This window comes from Euprymna scolopes, chromosome 9, assembly GCF_053919585.1.
Source record: "Euprymna scolopes isolate OS-2025 chromosome 9, ASM5391958v1, whole genome shotgun sequence".
Classification (NCBI taxonomy): Eukaryota; Metazoa; Mollusca; class Cephalopoda; order Sepiida; family Sepiolidae; genus Euprymna; species Euprymna scolopes.
In genome coordinates, this window is record NC_136490.1 from 26377965 (window position 1) to 26398079 (window position 20115).

At 34.5% G+C, this 20115-nt stretch overlaps 1 protein-coding gene across 3 annotated transcripts in view; it reads right to left on the minus strand.

Annotated features, from left to right (window-relative positions):
* The window catches only part of LOC145284473 (putative oxidoreductase YteT), a 51358-nt gene that overhangs the window by 9982 nt on the left and 21261 nt on the right, over positions 1-20115 (minus strand). For all 3 annotated transcript variants that reach the window (XM_080133319.1, XM_080133320.1, XM_080133321.1), the window contains exons 4-9: positions 15880-15953; positions 14705-14764; positions 13084-13248; positions 12113-12298; positions 7796-7894; positions 4548-4676 (exon numbers count right to left, since the gene is read on the minus strand). In XM_080133319.1, coding sequence (XP_079989445.1) covers positions 4548-4676; positions 7796-7894; positions 12113-12298; positions 13084-13248; positions 14705-14764; positions 15880-15953 — 713 coding nt within the window. The remainder of the gene's footprint in view (positions 1-4547; positions 4677-7795; positions 7895-12112; positions 12299-13083; positions 13249-14704; positions 14765-15879; positions 15954-20115) is intronic.

Here is a 20115-nt window from a genome sequence, read left to right on the forward strand (position 1 = left end):
ATATTCTGACTTCCTGTTTGTTTTAGGGACCATAACCATGGCTAAGCAGCATTCAGTGTGCTTCTCTGCACCATCCTCTGTAGTTATGCCTGTTCAATTGAATAAGGTTCTGCATCTGGTTTTAGAGGGATATTGTATTCTCCTCCAATATTGCACAAGAATAATTCAGGCATATTGCGTCTTGGATCATAGTCTTCTTGCAGATTATGTTTGATATTATATAAACTCAAGTGTACTGTGACTAAATTCAGAGCTTCAATGGCTACTGTGCCCAGCAACGGTTCTTCTACATTGGGGGATGATAAATATTACCTATTCTGTTTGCTGTGATCAGCAATTGTCATGGTTGTTTTCCCTGTAACGTACGGTTGTGTGTGTTATGGGCTGTGAAGGGATTCATTGGCAGTTTCAAGGCATATTATGCCTTTCATTTCCCTGTAAACATGTTCGTGGATTGCTGTAATGTCAACACCAGAATTCAACTTAAACATTAGAGGGTTCTGGTTGACATTTAGAATAACTCTCCAGGGTCAGTTGTTAGTCTAATGAAAGCAGGCTGTTTGCTGTCGATGCATTTTGTGTACATTCTTTACTTTGCAGCATTGGCTGAAGTGGTCCATGGCTCCACAGTGGTAACCAGTATCTTAGGTGGTGTTTCTTCTTCCTGCATGCTAGGCACCCCACCTCTAGCTGTCGCACTTGCAGAAGATAGTTTTGTTTTGCACCTTCATACGAATTCTTATGAATTCCCACAGACAGTATTCTTGTAATTGTAAGAACAATAGTGATCTCCTTTGGAGCTTGTCATATACTGTCTCTAGTTCCTTTTATTTCTATTACCTATTGAGTGGTTGTATGCATCGTTTTCGATGAGTTGCTTTTGGATAAGCTTTCCGGCAATGTCAATAAATGATTTTTGTTTCTTCACAGCCTCATTTTGGCATGCACACATTATAACACCTAGGATAAGATTGGAGACCATTTGTAAGCATTCAGATAACTGAGTGTCTGAACATCCGATAATTATGCGATTTCTAATGATGTTATCGTAAGTGTTCGAACAGATTTTTGCGAGAATTTTTAGTTCTGTTATGAATGAATCAATCGACTGACTTTTTTGTTGGAATCAGCTGTTAAATCTAGCTCTCTCGTACACTGCGCTTGTGGTAGCTGTAAAATGTCTGTTAAACTTTTCTTTGAGTTGAATGATTGTAATTCCTCATTTTGTCATTCTGTGCTATTTGTTTTTATCTTGATTGATGCGATGCTTATGATTTTAAACATTTCAGCATGTAGTGTCTCACCATTTTATTTATCTCTCTTCTGACACCATGTAGTGTTCATAAGCTTAAACGACAACAAGACACGTGCATACAGGTTGCGATCAAGATGACAACTGCCTGGTCGTTTATTATCAAGAAGGAAGTGACATCATTCAGGGGACGTCACTGAGTGCATTGTTAGTCAGATAGAACACCTGTTACCATGTGAACTCTTCTGTTTATTAAGTAAACTTGCAATTTACTCGTTAGATCACTAAAGTTAAGCAACGTTGAGCCTGATCAATACTAAATGGGTGACCAATTTTGGAATTCCAGGTGCTGTATGTAGGAGGACGTTGACAAGAGTTGCAAAAACCTCATGCAACTGAAAACCCGTTTGTGAATTTTATACTCCCATGGAACTTCTTCCTTTTTAGGAAGCCTGTTAAATCTGCATAGGGTTAGAGTCGTTTCCATTCCATTTTCAAATTTACAATTTTCTTCCAAAACTATTTTCATTAATAATTTTCTACCTTATTATTTTTTGTAATTTTTGGGTAACCTAATAATTTTGGCATGACAATTAAGTGGATATCTTTGGATTTAATTGAAATTCAATATTTCGATTTTCGTTCTTATATCAAAAAAGCGCTCAATTATTTAATCAATATCATTGACCATTTTAATCTCTATAAATCCACAAAATATAACAAAAATGCAAGGGAGATAACTATATATTTACCTTCTGTTTTATCAATATAATCGGCTATAAGAACATATTAGTATCGTTAATATATAACAGGGCAACAGTACTCCATCCTAGGACGTACTTGAAATTTCAAACTAAGTCCTTTATTTAATCCAAGGATTTGCTGTGTTTCCAGCCTGATAAATAAACTGACTGAGAACATTCTACCTCCACGAATTTAATAAACGGTTAAGTTTGAAATTTTGTAATAAATATCTGTGTTAAGTAATAATCAGTTCTAAATGACAGTTTTATGGAGGTTGAAGGTTCAGTCCTAATGCAGGCGATACTAAGCATCCAATTATGAATTATTTTAAGACTTTTACATGATCATATGCGTGATGGAATGAGAGCAAGCTGCCCCCAACAAGGGAGATAACTATTTAACTTCTATTTAATCAATATATACTGCCATTTGAATGTTTATTAAGTGGCCTAAATATAGCAATATTATAAGTGAGATAATGTTATTTAGCTTGTATTGAATCACTATAATCGACAATTAAGACGTTAATATAAAAATAATATAAGAGAAGTACTTACTTCCATCTCAACTACCTTTACCGACCATTGTAGATTTAAACTGACTTCAGCTCAAATATTTATTGTGAAAACGTTTCAAAAATGAAATGAAATATTGTATCATTCTGAGCATGTTTGAGAATTTTTGAGATTAGGAATATTTTGGATTACTGTTCTCATCTTGAATGTTATTCTCACAATATTTTAGACAATACAATCTGCAACGTTTTTCATGTGTATCTTGTCAAACTCAGAAATGTATTTGAAATTTTGAACAGAAACTTTTAATTCATGGGGGCAGCTTGCTCTCATTTAACATCTGGGCAGGAGCTACTCAGAGCACCCTATCTTGCTTTGACAGAGTTCAAAACCGACTTTGCAATCTAGTAGGCGATGCCCTTTTCTCTTCTCTGTAACCTTTTTTTACAAGCCTGTCTCTGCTCTATTGTTATTTTCATGACTAAGCTCCGATCTATTGTCCCCTCTTCACAAAAACAAATGTGTCTTGCCAAAAACACTATCAATAAATTCCCCCACTTTCTATCGGTGCATAAACCTAAATGTGGATTCCATCAACAAAGCTTCTTTCCTAGAACTGCCCATCTGTGCAACTTGTTTTGATAGTCTGCTTTCCAGCTGGCTAAATATTGTTGTCTTCAAGTCCAATGTAAACAAGATCTTATTGAACCGTCCTTGCAAATATTTAATCATACAAAATTTCCACCACAAACAATTACTACACTACTGTCCCAATGAAAATACACACATTTACTCTTATCCTCCGAGCTTTGATATGTGGTAACCCCTTTGTAAAAAAACAGATTTCCAAGTTCAACATAAAGGACGAATCTGAAGAAGGTTGGAGGCTACATCGGCTGAAACGTTGTGAGAATGCAATCCCAGATGAGCACAGTAGCCTGAATAATTCAATATACATAAGCATGTGTTCTTTTCTCGTTCCTGTCCTGCCTAGTATGTGCTTTGTTTTTTACCTTATTTCTGTATCATCATGACCTCACAAGACAATGGATACCCCCTCTCCCCGTAAGAGTAACTTGCATGTAATTGTAAGGCCAGGGTTGCACAATCTCCAACTACACCTGTCCTGGGTTGGCACTGCTTGATTCCAGCGGTAAGGATAACTCTAGAATAACTGGAAACAATGCCAAGATAAGTGCAGCACATAAAAAGCATCTGATATTTCCAAATGGTCACCCATTTTACTATTGACCAGGCTCAATGTCACTTAACTTTGATGATCAAATAGGAACCAGTGTGTCAACATGATTATGCAATATACAATTCCTGTGTACACTAGCACATACATGTATAAAAATAAACAGTGGAATATCTTTATAATAATATATACATAATTAGATTCTTAGTGTTGCTCACATTGAGGATTGAACCTTCAACCTCCAGAATACTGTCTCTTAAAACTTATTTAACACATATACCCATTACGAAATTTAAAATTGAACCTTTCATTAAATTCATTGAGGTAATATACTATACTATCATTAAGATAACTATTAATAACATTATTTTTACCGTTCCACAATTTTATTTCGATTTTATTATACATATTGAAATTAATTGTCTCTTTTTTTGCTGTTTGAATTAAACGCTATTACGTTGCAACATTTTTAAAAAATTAAAAAATAAATAAAAAGTACATTCTTCTTCCACAAACGGCTAATATAAGTCACGTGAACTCTTTCGAACATGGTTGCTAGGAATGAACGCTGTCCATACAACAAATTTTCATTTTTTTTTCAACATCTTTCATTTCGATACTTTTTGTGATTGAAAGTAGAGATCCGCTTGAAATATAAAAAAATAAAAAAATAAAATATTAAATACAAAAAGTAACATCGTTTTCATGCTTCAAAAAACCCTCATAACCTTTAAAATCACAATCTTACTGCTAATATATGCATAATGTTATTTTTTATTGTTATTTAATGAAATGGTTAAATTAAGCAGCTAGGAGCATAGAAAACCCAAGCACTTACCTGATGAGACACAACGTCATTATCTGAATCGTAAACACATTTCCCATAAGGTCCGTGCAGGAGAGCATCGGTCAAGTTCTCTACATCTGGATTATCAACTACAGCTGTAAGAGGCCACCCTCTATAACCCTGGAGAAGGAAATAAAAGCATATATATAACATATCTTTGTGTGATTTTCAAAGTCATACCTAAATAGCAACACATCTGACAAATGCATATAGGAGTCAGATTAAGCTTTTTCTTAAAGAGATCACACTGTGACCACTCACATATATATATAAAGTCAGGTATGTTTATATGTTTGTGAATATAGGATTCACTCCTGAACCAATCATTTTGAATTTTATGACACATTTGAGGGGTATGCTTAGTTTAACTTAATTTCATGCAAATGGTATAACAGTGGTGATGTAGTTGGTGGAAGCTCTTCTTGAAAATTTAGATAACTTTGATTTTTGTGAAATTTTAACAATAGGTATTAGACATCAATTAATATTCACATATTTTCCGTTTCTTTGGAGTATTTTAAAGAGTTTTACTAATAACATGCACAGACACCCATTTGTAAATTCAAATGTATCAGATTTGCATAAAATTTGATCTGTAGTTTTTAGTCACCAATTAAGCAAGATTTCCTGAATTTCAATTTCTTCTTAAAATCCCTTAAGCTTAAGCCTTAAATTTTAAAGATTTTCTAAAATCCAAATCGTGTAATGGATTTTGATTTAAATTACAACAAAAATTTTCGGTATTTTAGCATCATCTATCTTAATTTTAATCTTTACAGTGAGATGAAAGTGCTGTAAAACTGTCCTGTTCAGGAATCAATTTTACCAACATGAGAAAGGTATTCTTGTAGTATATATATATTTTAAAAGGTTTCTGAATTTTTGAGATGAGGATTGGTTATATGTATTATTCATCTGACTACTATTCTCATCTTGAGGAGGTTATATCGACCGAAATGTTGTGAAAATCACACTCAAGATGAGAACAGTAGTCCGATGAATAATAATACATATTTTAAAAGGGTTTTGTAATTTTTTTTAAGCATAGTATTTAAGTATATATTTGATAAGGCTGTAAGCAATGCAGACAAACTAGAATGGTAAAAGAGAAGATGAAAAAAAGAACATAATTAAATACATGCAGTATTTTTCTTAAAAACTAAAATTTATTTGTCAGTAAATATTTCACTTACTGTTAATAGAATCCGAGACAGTCGAAAATATTTTGATATTTCAGCGTAACTCTTTTCTATACAGATATAGTTCAAAGATAAATAACAAAGGAGGTTGTGTTGACTTTATTTCACCCATGCATTTTTCTATAAATTGTTTGCCCTGGCAATTCATGTCTTCTCGATTTTGTATCATCTACATTATGTTTCTGAATTTTTTAGACAAAAACTGGTTCTTTATCATTTGGATTCTTCAGACTACTGTTCTCATCATAAGTATCATTTTCATAATGTTTCGGTTGATGTAACCTCCGACCTTCTTCATGTGTCTTCTGTCGAACTCAGAAATTTTTCTGACAAACTTGGAAATCTGCATGGAATTTTTCAAACGGAATCCTTTAATTTAATCTATGGGGATAGCATGATCTCATTCGGTCAGCCATGACTGAGTAGAAGTCCGAAGTATTTTGCAATTGTATCGCTGAGGATTGAACATGGCTGAAGGAACAAGTATAACAGGCTTGTACGGTACCCTTCATACCAGGTGTCTCTAACCTTGATGAACTGCACTCGATATGATGACAGGTGCTCTTTCGATCGTATGTTGTCCCGTCACAAGTTGGCCTATTGATCGTCTTCACACATTGTGTTTCCATGGTGGGGCGCTTTGCCTCTTAACCGAATCGTCTCCTATCCTGTGTGGTCTCCGGGTACATTGGTCACTCCGCTGGTCCTTGCGGCTTGCTGCAAAATGAAGTGTCTTCACCCCAAACAGAACTCCGGTTTATAACAATAACAAACTATTTATTAATTTCATTACTTCATAACAGCTACTGTCTAAATTGAGGTGACCGACTATAGCAGTGAACGATGTATGACCAGACAAGTAAAGTCAGATTTCCCTTTAACACAGGCTAGTTAACACCATATCAGGCCCTGAGGGCCCCAGGTCGGGAGCGCTTGACCAGCCCAGCCGTTCAGTTTGCTGGCTACAACTCTACTCATTTTAAAATTCCTTTTTCTGAATCCAACCCTTTTTCCCCACCTCTCCCTTTCTTTCTCTCTTCCTCTCAGAGCCCCCCTTGTCTCGTCCACTCAACACCCCTCTCTCTCTCTCTTTCCTGGGAGGGGGGTGGGGGATTGCTCACACTGATATCTATTGGCAGTCCCCTGGGTTTCTTTCGCCCCGCACTGTGTGTGGCCCTTATCATCTAATGTCACTTCTAATACAAACATCTTCTTTGACATCTCATAGATAATTCCAAATATGTCTCCATTTTTGAGATAATATACCATTTGGTTTACCTGTAACAAGCCCATAATGACATATCGGCGGTTGGCCCTATTTTGCTAGCTAAGTTTTGCATTTCTCTGCACTCCTTCATCCCCATCCCGTCTGGTTAAACACCCCCATCACCACAATATTCACCTTGCTGCATGCATTCATGACAACATGGTGTCACACAAGAGCATCGTACTCTCATAGATTAAATAAAGAGTTCCATTCAAAATTTCATGCAGATTCCTGAGTTAGAATGATTCTGGAGTTCCACAAGAAACACCTGAAAAAAGGTTGGAGATTAAAAACGTGAAACTAACACTCAAGATGATGACAATAGTCCGAACTATGTATCGTGTTTTATTATATCTCTCATACATTAGTCTTTTAGCAAGGAACAATGTGTAGTATCTGTTTTAATACTACACTTCACCTTTTTTGTCTTCAGTCAAAGAAGAAAAAACCCTTTTAGACTTAGGAAATTTTATTTCTGTCCCAATCCAGAATACTCTTTTTTAGGGGAGCTTGATTTTTACCACATTAAATTCTGGCTCTGTGTCTAACTCTTTTCTCATGAGGGAAACAAGTAAATAGGAACTTTCTATGAGAAATAAATGTAATTATAAATTCAACCATTTCTTTATCATTTGTATTTTCCCCCCATTTTATTCCGATTTTGTATTATCCATGATAATACATCAACTTCCAACTTGAAGAGACCCTCAACACGTGTAATCAAGCAATAAAGCCAAGAAACGTTTAAAGAGTAACAGAAAAACGAAACTTACCCGTTTTGATCTCTCTAAGTAAATTTTGCAAGCAGAAAAAGGACATGATTGTTCAATGTCTGCAGGGCAGTTTAAGCATCGTGAAGCTGCATTGGAAGGCTTAAAAATACATGCACATATAATATATATTTACAATGTTTTTTATTATAGATTGCAAAATACATGTAAAACAGTAAAAAGGAAATATAGGAATTTGCTGAAATGAAAAATTTAAAAACAAACAAAAATTATGCTTGTGATATGAATCTTTCCTTTGGTCATTGGAGTACAACTAACCAGTACATATATATAGTGACCGCCAAATTTATTTTTGATTTTCGTAACAGAGTCTGTCTTTAAAAATCTACCAAAAATCAGGTAATTATCTATTCAATAAATTTTCACCGATTAATAAGTAAAGAATGCACTTTATATGCATGTAACTTTCTTTTTTCATATTCGTTGTATAAATATATTTTTGGGACTTCATTCCCCCCTTTCTCATTTGTCCCTTGTTCGACCCCTTAAAGTCCAAGTGATCCACTAAGCACACACTCATTTTGTGGTAGGAGGGTGAACGAGTGCAGAAAAAAAAACAAAACACACAAGGTGCTTTTGATATCGAAGATTGAAAATCCAAAATTGCCCGGGTGTTTGGATGTGTGTTGAGCAAAAAAAAAAAAAGTTGTAATAGGAAGGCAGGCTCAAACCCGTACCGTGAAGGTGGAAAAGAATGGGAAAAAAAAATCTGACGTCTTTGTTGTTACGACCACCACCAAACCGGAAGTGACTTATGTTTAAATTAAAGCTAGACAATCAAAAGGAGAGGATGACTTTCAAAAATATCAGCGAAAAAAGCGCCCCACCCCTGTAAAAAATGCTCAGTTGAAGGTGAAGATATGAATGTTTTTAGCCAATTTTTCGATATTTGTGGTCTGAAAGGTCAAACTTCAAAACGATACTGATCTTGGTAAAATGCATCGCCTCCGTCGAAAGTTTTAGGCAGACATGCAAACATACATTTATATATTGGTAACTAAAGATTTTCGACCCAAACCGATTAAAAAGCTTGCTCTATCTCTGAATACCCTTTATGTAAAATTTCAAATGTTTAGACCAGAAATTGACTGAGTAATTTGGTAGAGACTGCAGAGGTCAATTTTTTTAAATGTTGACCCCTATTATGACCTTAACATTTATTGTTTTGGGCTCAAATTAAGTTAGATCCATGTCCAAGGAACCTATATCTAAAATTTCAAGTGTTTATACCCAAAATTGGCTGAGGAGTTTGGTAGAATTCTCAAAGGTCAAATCGTTGAACTTTGACCCCTTAACAACCAAATTTCTGTCCGAAAACCAATCACAAAGATTTTCCCAAATCTCAGTACCCTTTACATCAAATTTCGAGTCTGTAGACTTAAAATTGACAGTTATTGCGTAGGAAAATGTACACACGCAGACACATTCACTTTCAGGGTAGAACGATAAAGTTGTCACCCTAAAGTAAACAATACTACAGTTTTATTTTAAAACTTTTATTGAAAAAAATCAAGTCGAGTAACTTGATTATGTAGTAGAGCTGACATCTATTCAATGTAGCCGCCTTCAGCCTCAACCACCACCTCGATATGGGTCTGGAACTGGAAACATACCTTTTCCACAAGTGCCGGTGAGAGCTCAATGAATACTCGACAGATGGCGGCGATTAGGCTGGCTTTGGTGTTGTAGGAGGTCATGTTGGTGATGTTCTTGACGTATGACCAAACGAAGTAGTCCAGCGAGTTTAGGTTGGGGTAGGAAGGGGCCAGTGAGAGAAGAGTATAAAATCATAGCACTCCTTCTGAAGCCAAACCTGGGTCTCTTTGGACTGGTGGGCCAGTGCTGAGTCCTGCTGCCACACCCAGGGTCTGCCAGCAGCCATCTGATTGCACCAGAGGATCACCACACTCTTCAGCACATCCAGATACACTTTGGTGTTGACTTTCAAGCGGATTTCAAAGATGTGAGGTGGCATGATGTGGCTCTCATTTGAAACTATACCAAAGACCATAACCATGAGTCATCTGATCCATTGAGCTGTATCTTCAAGCATTCAACCATACAGATTTGCATTTTGAGGGTGCTGGCAATGGTCCTGTTGTCATAACTTGGATCAATAGAGAGCATAATTTTGATAGCGGCACATCTCCAATCTTGCTCATTGAACATTGTGTCACTTTCAGACAGGATAGAAAGCGCCTATCACTCTTTGGATTTGTACACAACTGGCCAACTAGTAGATGGTTAGCAAAAAAAAAAAAAAAAAAAAAAACGGTTTTCATTTAATGGAAATGGAATCATGTCTTTTCTAGGGTGACAATTTTATCGTTCCACCCTGTAATATATATATATATATATATATATATATATATATATATATATATATATATATAAACTCTAATAATAAAATGAGATAAAAAAAATTGTGTTAACTTACAAAGAAGCATAAAAAGATGTACTCTTTTTGATCTCATATTGAACAAAACAGATGAACTGATGTCAAAAATGTAGGCATGAAAACAAATGCACATAATTTTGGGGCGAGGGGATATTTTACAACCGGAAAACACCAGGCGGCCTGCTAATGCAATAATAAATTTCAAAAATATTTAATATGAAAATGTGGAATTTTACCTTTCAAGTGATGCAATGTCTGAACTTGATGAAACACTTAAACTTAATTTTTCAGTTTCTAATTTTCATCACTTTTCGGATTACTTTAACCTTCACCTTGGCCTACTGGTGACCTCCTCAGTCCAAGGAAACTTGCTTCTGTATAATTTTGATATGTTCGTGAAATGACTCAGGCAAATGTCATTAAATTGTGCAAGAAAACCTTTTCAGTGTTTCTTCTCTATGAATTCTGTCAGTTTAGGATACGAAGATAGCATTTCCTTAATTTCTGCTGTTGTTGTATCTGTCCTCCTTCTTTTTGCCGGCATGCTGAATTATGTTCATGTAATGTTGTGCCCCTTTGGCTGTGATCATAGCATAGTATCTGTGTAAACTGTTGCAGGCAGGGCCAAGGGTAAAAACATTATTATTAATTGATTTTAGCGATGGCGGGGTTGATGGATCGGTTCTTATGATTAGAAAAATAAACATTTCCCGATTGGGAAAAAGTGATTGACAACTGAAACAAATACAAAAAGAATTTGATTTTCGAAAATACAGGAAAACATAATTTTTGGTTTGGATAAACAAATAATCAGATTTATGTTACGTCAGCTGTTGGGGTCTTAGACACGTGATGAGATGTAGATTTGGGGAGATTGTCATTAGCTGAACATCAGAGAGAACGGACAACTCAAGGGGAAGTTGGTCTTTCCATGACACAAGGAGTGGTGTTTTCTCAGGCAGCCAAGATATGAAGACATTGTAATCTCTGAAGATGCTGTCCGGAATCATGAAAATAAATGTTCGTATATTTCCAGTTATGTATTTATTTATACCTGTTAAAAGAACTGTTGTCTACAACTGTTTCGATACGTTCACGTCAATCGTTTCCTGTTAGAACTGTTGCATAAATGTTAAAATATACACACTAGATGATCAACTAAATGATACGACATATATACATACACGCATTTACAAATACATGAATATACAGATAAAATATAAACTCCACTATTCAACATGTACGGTGTTATGGAACATATTCATATACACACACAACGTAACATTCAGTTACATGACCTCCAACCCCTTCAGGTCATCTCATTGAAAATCAGCCCCATTGACCTTTCAATTGAAACAATTTCACTACTTTCAGGTTGCGGAACATCTTCATAATCTTGAACGGTTTTTGCTTCAACTTCTTCAAATTTCGTGCAGAGACAGCATTTTTTTGTCTGAAAAATGTGTTTGGTTATAATGCCAAAAACTTGGAGATGAAGCAGGAACTGTTCGATGTGTTTGGTTCAGTCCAATTCCTTTCCCAACTACAGTGACAACATTTTCTCATATTATCAACAGTAGCCATTTCTTCTCTTCCCCTGACAGTACAAGAGATAAACATTTGTCTAAACGCACTGAAACAATATGGCATCCCAAATAAATCTGACTCTCAGACAAAACTCTGTCTCTTTTTATTTAATCATTTTGGACTCCCAACAGCGACTATTTTTCATAATTACACCATTCTAGGTTAGTGTCTGTAAGTTACCATTGTTTTCTTGCAGCAGGTGCATGCCAATCATGGCCACTTATTCCTCCATCTCTCTGCACTGTCACTACAATGTTCCTGAAAAATAGCCAACTCTCGAATCCAGAAAATAAAAGTGTGCATAAGACGGTTACCTTCTTTTCTTTCGTGAAATGGCTCAGTTTTCCAAAAGAAGAAACTGTTGTACATCGATTTTTCCCCATGAAATAACAAATCAAGTCAATATCATGACAACATTTGGCCAGAAGGAAGCAGGAACTATCTTCTTCACGATGCCAGTTACCTCGGACATAAGAATGTGCAAAATGCCAGAATCCAACCTGCCAAAAAAGAAATGTCCAATTATACCCTTAAAAAAAAAAGAATAAATAAATAAAAATGATGATGTAATCAATATAATAATTTAATACTACAACCTTGATAATCTTGCGTGCTTGTTTGCAGATTGAATATATTAGATGGTGGGGGGGGGGAAATAAGATAAGTAGCGAGAGGAGGGAATAGTAGCAACATGAAAAAACAAAAGTAACCTGTGCCAGAAGCAAAATATCATGCATGAAAAAGCATGCAAATAAATCAAGTAGTTATATTTTTATAAAGAAATCATTTTTAAACAATTAATAGGAATTCATAGGCATTCCAATATAAATCAAGTAGTTATATTTTTATAAAAGAAATCATTTTAAAACAAATTTGAGTTTTCCAATGCCCGTTTCATCATGTTCAAAATGTTTTTCTAAAATTTCGATTTGGAGTCATCTCTCTTTTTCATGGGGAGGGGAGAATTCTGGACAAGTACCAGATGATGTAAATAAATGGCATAAATATATATATATATATATATATATATTCATTCATTGCTACATATATATCTCTAAAATTAAAAAAGATTTTAAGCAGAGTTATTGCCGTTGTATCGGGTAATCCATAACAATGAGAAAATATTCAATGGAGGTTCAAAGTAATTTCTTTTCAGTCGTATTTATATAATAAATAATTATAACTGTTTATCTATACAGAATCCATTTCATCCAATTTATTTCTTCATTATTTATTTCTTACAACTCTAAAAATATCACTCCATTTCAGTTGTTTTAATACATACTGGTTCTAAAAGTTGAATATTCACTATTTCTCCGATAGTTCCATCTTCAATGAGCTTCTTGATGCAATTAGATTTAGGCATAAACTTAAGGACATGACACACCATCATTATTGTGCCATTTGCTTTCACAGCCGCTGCAATATCTCGGCAATCATCTGCTGTCACCTTTTGGGAAAAAAATAAAAGGGAAATAATAAAAACTAAGAAACACAAATGAATTACACCGCTCGGTTGTTTATTAAACTAAATAAAAAAATAAAAGCTAGGAGTGTCACAATTCTTTACAATTATTTCTGAAAATCAAAATCATTTAATTATGGAAGACTTATAGAGTTCTCAAAGGTCAAATCGTTGAACTTTGACCCTTTAAAAGTCAAATTTCTGGCCGAAAACCAATCACAAAGATTTTCCCAAATCTCAGTACCCTGTATATCAAATTTCAAGTCTGTAGACTTAAAATTGACAGTTATTGCATAGGGAAATGTACATAGACACATGCATACATTTCCCTACACCATAACTATCAAATGACTTAGCAAAGATGTCATGTTTTTTCCCGTTCTTTTCCTCCTTCGCGGTACGGGTTCGAGCCTACTTTCCTACTACCACTTTTTTTTTTGTTTTGCTCAACATACACATCCAAAAACCTGGGCAACGCCGGGCTGAAATGCTAGTATATCTATAAAAGTGAAAATGTCTGTCTTTTCTCTATGGTAGTTAAGGAAGACTATTATACAGAAAGGCATTACTTTACATATTCACATTTTTAATATATACATATGCACATAACCTTATGAACAGTACATAAGGCTCGAGCAAAGCCGGGCAGAATTGCTAGTATATATATACCAGTAGGCCACCCAGCATTGTCCGGTCATAAAATATACTTAAATATATTTTAATTTATGCAGATTTCATATTTATTGTTATAGTAAATTCATCATCAATTATTATATATATATATATATAGTAGTGATTTCAAAAGTAAAAAAAAAATATGACTTGGATGCCATCTGCTAGAATCGAAACCAAAACAGCATTATCTGTTACCATCTGACTTAAATTCATACACACACAAAAATTGCAAAAAATAATGTTTAACCTATAAATATTATTTGCGCATGAATATGCCTGCCAAGTTCCAATTTTTTTTCATTTTGACCCCTTAGCAGCTGTTTTTAACAGCTAAAGACTAAATCGAATTTATTCCATGTCCATAAATCAAGTTTCAAGTCTCTCGACCAAAAATTAACAAAGGAGTTTGGTAGAGACCGCTTCTCAGACACAGTCAGATAAAGTCAGTTATATATATATATATATATATATATATATATATATATATATATATATTCTTCAGAATAGTTTTTTTTATTTTTTTAACAATCAATTGTCTTGCTTAGAATAATAAAAATCTTTGATATGAAACCCAACCACTTCATTTCAATAAGGGTTTTTTGAAATTCATTGAATCACAATATATATATATATATATATATATATATATATATATATATATATATATATATATAAATAATAAATAGCAAGTCACCACCACTAGCATTCAACAATCACCCAAGTAACAGAAGTGACTAGAACTGATTAAAAAAAACATTTTACTTACAGCCATCGGTTTTTCCAGCAAAATGTGATATCCTAAATTGGAAAATGCAATTGCTGGCTCCTGTTAATACAATAATAGTTTGAAAAAAAAAAAAAAAAAAAAAATTAAAACGATTGCTCATTTAAGTAAATTGTCTCATAAGAAATTTTTTTAAACATTTTTCACAGCAGTCAAATTGAACACAGCAAACAAAAAATTTATTTGGTGCAAATCACTTACAGTCTATACCTGACTTGTCAACCAAGTTTCAATCAAATGTCCAGTCTATACTTGACTTGCCAACAAAGTTTCAGTCATAAATGTCCAAAAATCTGTTTTACCACTGTTTGATGATATGGAGAGGATACCTTGGTGTTTGTTTCATCAGTAGGAGGTATGATACATCCCTCAGATTTTTATTGCCAATATCTTTAAAGAAAAAACAATCTCTAGACTACTCCTAATCTAAAGAGGACCATCACAACCAAAACCATTTTTTGGTGAAATATATGTTTTACTTGCCCACCAAGTTTCTATTATGGATGTTCAATAGTTTTTAATTTTATTGCCATTCAAGGATAAGCACACCTGAATATGATGTGCAAAATTGTCAATAACTGACACACTGCACTTTTTGTATTCCTCACATTTTTGTGATGATGCTGGAGAAAGTTGAGAAGAGGAAAATTGCTGCTTTTGAATTGTGGTGCTACCGTAGACTTCTTTATATAAACTTGGTGGACAAACATACAAACAAGTAGCTTTTGGAGAAGATTGGACCATTCTGAAGACTGATGGATAACATCAATGACAGGAAATTGCGATTTTTGGAACATATGGCTAGAACAGACAACCAAACAAAAGATCTGCTCTTTGGTACAACCCCTGGCTAAATAGGATGTGGAAGACTATAAATAAGAATGTCAGACAACGTGGAGAAGATCGTGGACATTAGCATGGCTAAGTTTCTCAGAATAGCATATACTGAGATGGCAATGATTCATTAAGAGTGCCAAGGCTGGCCAGTAATTACCATTCTGTCAAAGACAAAAAAAGGGTGATGCCATAGCGTTTTTAAATATCGTCATTACAGATGTAGCCAAGCTGTATGATTTGATTTATAATAATATTTTTAATGATAAAAATATATTGTATTTTACAACAATTAGCATTCAATCATTTTTTAGCTGTTTTACCTTATGCATTCTGTCTTGAGTCGTAAGGATGATGCAATCAGCAAATTTCTCCTTTGCTGCCACCTCTCTCCAATCTGCATGTGAAAAAAACGAAAACACATTTCTTGGTTTAAAACTTTATTATAAAAATAATACTTTTGGTTGGTTTGCTTTTTGCAAACGAGGTTTCACCCTCGAAATTATTAAAGACATTATACTATTCCAATTATATTTAACAGTCAAGTCTACATTTAAGGACTATATATATATATATATATATATATATATATATATATATATATATATATATATATAAAGATTCGTAATTGAAATGATAACTTTCATTGTTTGAGTTTTTGTTCTGTACATCATGCCGTTTCAACATCCTAGCCTCCCTAAACATTCACATAATCATTAAATGTTCACCCACTGAATGAAGTATTCTTTGTATAGGTAATTTTTAAATCCGATTGCTGCATGATTTTTCTGGTTCTATTTTATTTTTATTGTCAATAGTTTTTCATATTGATATCTCATGTATAATGCTAAGTAAGCGTTCAACAACCAACCTGTTCTAGTTAGTGTCAGTTTATAAATATGAGCTATGCCAGTTTCACTTAGAAAGAGTAAGTCCGGTTTCGTCTCCTGCAATTGGGTTTCAACCTCTGGAAGTTGGAGAAGGAGGCATGGTAGTAGCGGTCTATGTTTTTGTTGAGATATTCCATGATGAGTTTTGGGGGTTTGTGGAACAGGTCGACAGACTTGGTTAGAGTAGGACAGAGAGGGAAAGTAAGAGAGAGAAAGACAGGAATTTTTTTTTTTTGTAGCACATAAGGTAAAGCCATAACAATTACCCACTAGTATGGAATTGAGGCCCCACCAGAAACTACTGCATGGTCCAGAATCCATTCACCAAGTGGCAATACAGCAGCCCCGGTACTTTACACCTGCTGATAGGACAGCCTCCTTAATGGTTAATCTAAGGTTCGGGTCCTTGACTATCAGGCGGGTAACGTCAGGCCAGATGAAACGTTTACCTCCAGCATCCTTACTAGTGACGTACCCACAATGATAGACATAGAAACAGAAAAATTTCCAACATCTCAGGCTACTGTTCATGAAGTACTACCGACCTGGAAAGCAGCTTTTTCTTCACCCTTTGTCAGAAAAATCACTCATTGGAAATGAGGACTGAGGGACAAAAAAGGAGAAGCAAGAGTTACTGGAGCTGCCGATAACACAACCACAGTATATTATCTACTCTTTATTTAAAAAAAAAAAAAAAAATGTAAGAAGGACTTATTAATATCTACTTAATATAAGTCCGTTACTCCATTCCCAGTTTAGGACGATATTTGAAAATAGTCTCTCCTCCCATATTTATGCATGGATATTTTTTGGCTTTATCTAACCTCGATAGAGAATGATTCAAGCATTCTAGCTTTACCTTATAAGTAAGATACCGTAATGGAACTTTCAATTTGTGAGGTCGTTTTTTTTTGTATTAATTTAGCTTTGGAAGAACCCATTTAAATACTGGTTAAGAGTAATACAATTTGGGTTAGGTACTAAGTTTTGACTGGTTAAGAAATAATGCATACTGCAGAGAAAAAGCCTTTTTCAGAATTTAGTTAATAGTGCAGATATAATTTGGAGAACAACAAAAAAAAAAAAAGAGCAATAACAACTTCTAACTCATCCCTCTCTACTTCTTCCTTCACAGTCTCATTCTGCATTAGCTATTGTGTTATGTCAATAGTTCGCAGCTCTGAAGGCATTTCCTCATCTGATTGTTCTCCTTGGGATCTTATTTGGTCAGCATGAGCTAGAACACTATTCCCATGTTCTTTATTTAATATTGCAGTATTATGACCTTTCTGCATAATACATTCGGCTGTCTTGGCTTCTGTATTCCTATTTCTTTTGATTTGTGGCATATGACATGGTCAAAGGGGATCTTAATTGTCTGCCCATTAAGACAGATGAACTTTCTGGCCTGCCTGCATGCGGAATTGTTCTATAACTTAGTCTTGGTAGGAAAGCATTGATTTTCTCCTTCTGTTGCAAGCATGCTTTTATGCCCTTCTTTACCATCTGGTCCATGCTTTCTGCTATCCCGTTACTTTGAGGGCGGTAGGGAGGGGTCTTGTAAGGTCTGCATCCTATTTTTCTTAACCATTCATGCAAATCAGCATACGCAAATTCTGACGTGTTATCAGTCACTAATGTTCTTTGCATACCGTTTCTAGAAAATATTACTCTTAATATTTGTTTTACGGTGGTACTTTTTTTATCAGGTACTCTCACCACTTCAGGCCAACCTGAATATGCATCTACTAATATTAATAATAGTCCTATCCCATTGACTTAGGCATGATCCATGTGTGCTCTGCTCCACGGTTCTGCTTCTCGGGGCCACACATGTATTTTCTTTTGCTTGAAATTCCGGAGTTCTGTGCATTTTTTTTTTGCATCTTTTTACATAGTTTTCTACGTCTCTTGAGTACCCCGACCTCCATGCTTCCAATTTTAATCTTTTTTGCATAGCTGCTACTCCACAATGTACATCATCATATACACTTTTTATAACCTGTCTCCTCTGTGTTTCTGGGGGAACTACCAAGTCTCCATTATATATTACCCTGTTTTCTATAGTCAGTTTAGGTCTTATTTCTTTGAATGGTCTTTCAGCCATTGAACAATTTCCCCAGCGATTCTCTTTTATCCTCAACACTATTCTGTTTAACACTGGGTCATTTGTAGTTTCAGTAGCCATTTTATCTACAGATATTACATCGGTTTCTACAAGGTGCAGAAATGTGTCTTCAAATTCCTTGTCATTTGTGTCCTTATCCTCTCTATAAAACCTCAATCTATATAAGGCATCAACGTGCGGATCATATTCCCTTTAACATACTCAATGTCAAAGTTGAATGCCATCAGTCTAATCGGCCAACGTAATATTCTAGGTATTCTAACTTTCGGTAGTTTTTTCTTGGGCTGAAAATAAATTCCAGTGGTCTGTGATCACTTTTCAACAAGAATTTTTTCCCATCAAGTACTGTCTTGCTCTATCCGTTGTCCACATTATTCAACAACACAATCGTTAATTTTCATTTTTATATCTCCGTTCTTAGATCCAGTATTTTGTATATTATCCTCCTTACATTAAAAATTTGTCTCTTTTCATCCTCTATTCTTTCCACATTTTTCGTTTTACATACTTCTTTGAAGTGATTCTTTTTTAAACACTTTAAACATGTTTTTCCAAATGCTGGGCATTTTTCTTTTTTCCTTTCATGAATTTTTCCATAGTATGTACAATTTTTTCTTTTATTTTTTACTGTATATGTTTCAGCCATTATTTCTTCGTAGGAGTTACTTTTATTTTGGTTGTAAGTATGTATTAATTCCTGCTGTTGTATAAATTCTAGATACATATTCAAGGGCATGTTTGTAAATTGCAACTGTTCCATTAGCTTATATCTATGTGCTGAATTATGCATACCTTTAATTAATCTTAGTTGGATTAACTCTTCTTCTGTCGTTTGTTCTTCTGTTCCTAGTTTTTCGAATTCACAGTATTTATTCGCACTTCTTAACTGGTGTAAATATTTTACTATCGGTTCATTCACTTCCTGCTTCATTGCCATAAACTTGGTCCTTTCTGCAATCACCAGTCTTTTCTTCGGCCTCATGTTTCCCTTGGTAACCTGACTTAATTCTTCGAAAGTCATTTCTTCAAGTTCTCGAAGGTAAACCATTGTAGCAACCTTCATAATTGCTTCACAACCAGTGCTAGCCATGAACAAGTCAGTGATTTCATTTTCCCCTCCTCTGTTTTTGTTGTTTCAACTTTTTGCATCTCACATTAGCAGCAAAGCAATGAATCCATGTATCTACGTATTCTGGTCTTCAAGGATCAGAGAGTATCCTATCAGTGATGCCATTGACATGTTGTGTATAACGCTAAGTAAACGTCCAACAACCAACCTGTTCTAATTGGTGTCAGTTTATAAATATGAGCTATCTGCTCATATGTAAATTATACTTAATTTGCATATCACTACATATATATTTTTATTAATTGATGTTATTGTTTTTACTTGCACTCTTTCCCTTCCTTTTTTCTTTCTCCTTTTTTCCTTTCTCTTCCCATATTTTCCTTACTTTCTTTTATTTCAATATAGACCTTAATCCCCACCCCTTCTTTTCCATCTTCTTCACATATATTAAAGACCATTTCCTTTTTATTCT